Genomic DNA, 2,500 nt, shown 5'->3' on the forward strand with positions numbered 1-2,500 from the left:
GTACATGTATATGTAGGAATGTAGACGTATATGTATGTGTCCATATATATATATTTTCCAGTTGAGTAAAGTATTTTAATCTGAGCTTTTGAGTGAGGGCAGGGGGCCTGTCAGTTGAAGTGTGATGGGGCTGATTAGCATGTGTAAAGGATCTGGCCCTGGTCTTAGACCAGAGGGCCTATATTATAAAGGGCAAACGATGCCACAAGTCAGGAGGCTTTTTGACCAGGAACACCACGGAAAATAGTAGTAGTAGTAGTAGCCTTTATTTGTCCCAGTATGGGCAATTGTTTTGCAGTGGTGGTACACCTCTCACACCCACACACACACACACACACACACACACACATAAAACATTTAACAGACATAAATAACCGTTAAAAACGCATAAAAAGGTGGAGGGGTTAAGATAAATGAGTAATCTAAAAGAAAGATCTACAGACTAGGGCTTAAAAGAGCTAAACATACAACTCATGGCTATCTATGCCTCCTGGAAAAATGGTGTCCCTATGCTGAGACGACTCCTGTTCCATTCGGAGCAGTAATAAAATTAATCTGCAGAAAATTCATCGGATCAAAAGTGCCTGTCTGACATTTATAAAACCCAGAAAGTCAAAGAATGCGCGCACATCAGTGGCACAGGTGCTGGACCAAACGTAAGATAACTGAAAAGAAAATAAAGGTCCGCAACACTGTTAAATGCTCCCAAATATTTAATGGCATGACGTTTCGGACTAACCGTCCTTCATCAGAGTTGCACTCTGATGAAAGACGCTTAGTCCGAAAAGTCGTGCTATTAAATATTTGGGAGCATTTAACAGTGTTGCTGACCTTTATTTTCTTTTCATTTATAAACCCCACCCAGGTCAAGACGGATATCGGGGCCACAGAGAGGCAGCGTGGCGTGCTGCTGGGCATGTCGGACCGCGGGGACATCAGAGACGCGGACCTGGTGGTGCTGTGGTACAACGGGACTCACACATGCTTTGGGGTAAGGAGGGAGTGTATATGTGGGAGGGGGAGAGGTGTGTGTGTGAGTGTGTGTGTGTGTGTGTGTGAGTGTGAGTGTGAGTGTGTGTGTGAGTGTGTGTGTGAGTGTGTGTGTGTGTGTGTGTGAGTGTGAGTGTGAGTGTGAGTGTGTGTGTGTGTGTGTGAGTGTGTGTGAGTGTGTGTGTGTGTGTGTGTGAGTGTGTGTGTGTGTGTGTGGGGGGTAAGGTGTGAGTGGTGCTGTGGCACAACGGAACTCACACATGCTTTGGGGTAAGGAGGGAGTGTGTGTGGGGGGAGAGGTGTGTGTATGATTGTGTATGAGTGTGTGTGTGTGATGCTGCGGTCACACCGCCGGCGTTGAAAGAGCTAAAACGCTGCTGACTCCTGCCTGGAAAGCACAGGTCAGGGGCGTTGAACGAGGCAAAAGATTCAACCTGAAGTTTTCGACCAAGAATCTCGACCAACCAAAGCTCGTGTTTAGAAAAATGTGAAAATTCAATTTCCTGCCGCCTGCCAGTGCCGAGCTCATTACATATTTTTAGATCAAGTTCAACTTTTGACGTCCTCGGCTTTTGACGCTTTTGACGCTTTTGACTCAAGACACGCTTTGCGGCTTTTAACGCTTCTGCCGCCTGCTCTCCCATACAAAGTCAATTACTTCTGCATCTTTCCACGCGTGCAACGCTGGCAGTGTGACCGCACGGTGAGGCAAATTTCATGAAAAAATCACACAGACAATGTCATAATTAGAAACTGATTTAACGTCTGCCATAGTGGTGTCAACAATGATCGATTCGGCGATCCAAATCGATCCGGGGCATGGACGATCCAGAATCGATCCGGCAAGTTCCAGAATCGATCCGGCAATTTTTTTAAGTTTCAATTACTTCCATGGATATTTCGGGATCAAATGAATGTTAAATTAAACAAAAGCACTTCAAAACATTGCAAGACTGATACAGACTGATACAGAAAACAGACAATAAATTCTTGCTCAGTATCTGACTACTGCCTACTGTATTGCCTCATCATGGCTGATTAAACATTTGCTTTGCTTTCAGTAGAAATGTAATGCATTGCAATGCATTGTAGAATTGAATCGGATCGGATCAGATTGGATCTAATACAATCAAATCGAATCGGATCTACTACCTCCCAAATCGTGATCGAATCGGATCCACACCACTAGTCTGCCAGCTGTGGAGAAGAGTATTAATAAGATTTGAAACTGTACTCAACATTACAGATTCATTTTTCAATATTGCATCTTGTCTGTATAATTTTTACTTTTGGCCAATCAGTGTCCCCCTGGCAGGTGGGGCCCCTGCAGCCAGGGCCGCTGACAGCTTTGGCTGGGCAAGGGACGACGACATCTGAAAGGGCCCCAAACCCAATCAATACAATGTAATGAGGATCTAATTCTGGGCCCCCTCTCTCCCTGGGCCCGGGACAAGTGACCCCTTTGTCCCCCTCTGTCGGCTTCCCTGACTGCAGCCACATCTAGCCAGTG

The 2,500-nt window shown here is 45.6% G+C and overlaps 1 protein-coding gene across 1 annotated transcript in view; it reads left to right on the forward strand.

Annotated features, from left to right (window-relative positions):
- The window catches only part of dbh (dopamine beta-hydroxylase (dopamine beta-monooxygenase)), a 52,200-nt gene that overhangs the window by 1,113 nt on the left and 48,587 nt on the right, over positions 1 to 2,500 (forward strand). The window contains 1 exon segment of the mRNA XM_063209742.1: positions 866 to 991. Within this exon segment, the coding sequence (XP_063065812.1) occupies positions 866 to 991 (126 nt within the window).

The sequence above is a fragment of the Engraulis encrasicolus genome, chromosome 11 (genome assembly GCF_034702125.1).
Source record: "Engraulis encrasicolus isolate BLACKSEA-1 chromosome 11, IST_EnEncr_1.0, whole genome shotgun sequence".
NCBI classification, from domain to species: Eukaryota; Metazoa; Chordata; class Actinopteri; order Clupeiformes; family Engraulidae; genus Engraulis; species Engraulis encrasicolus.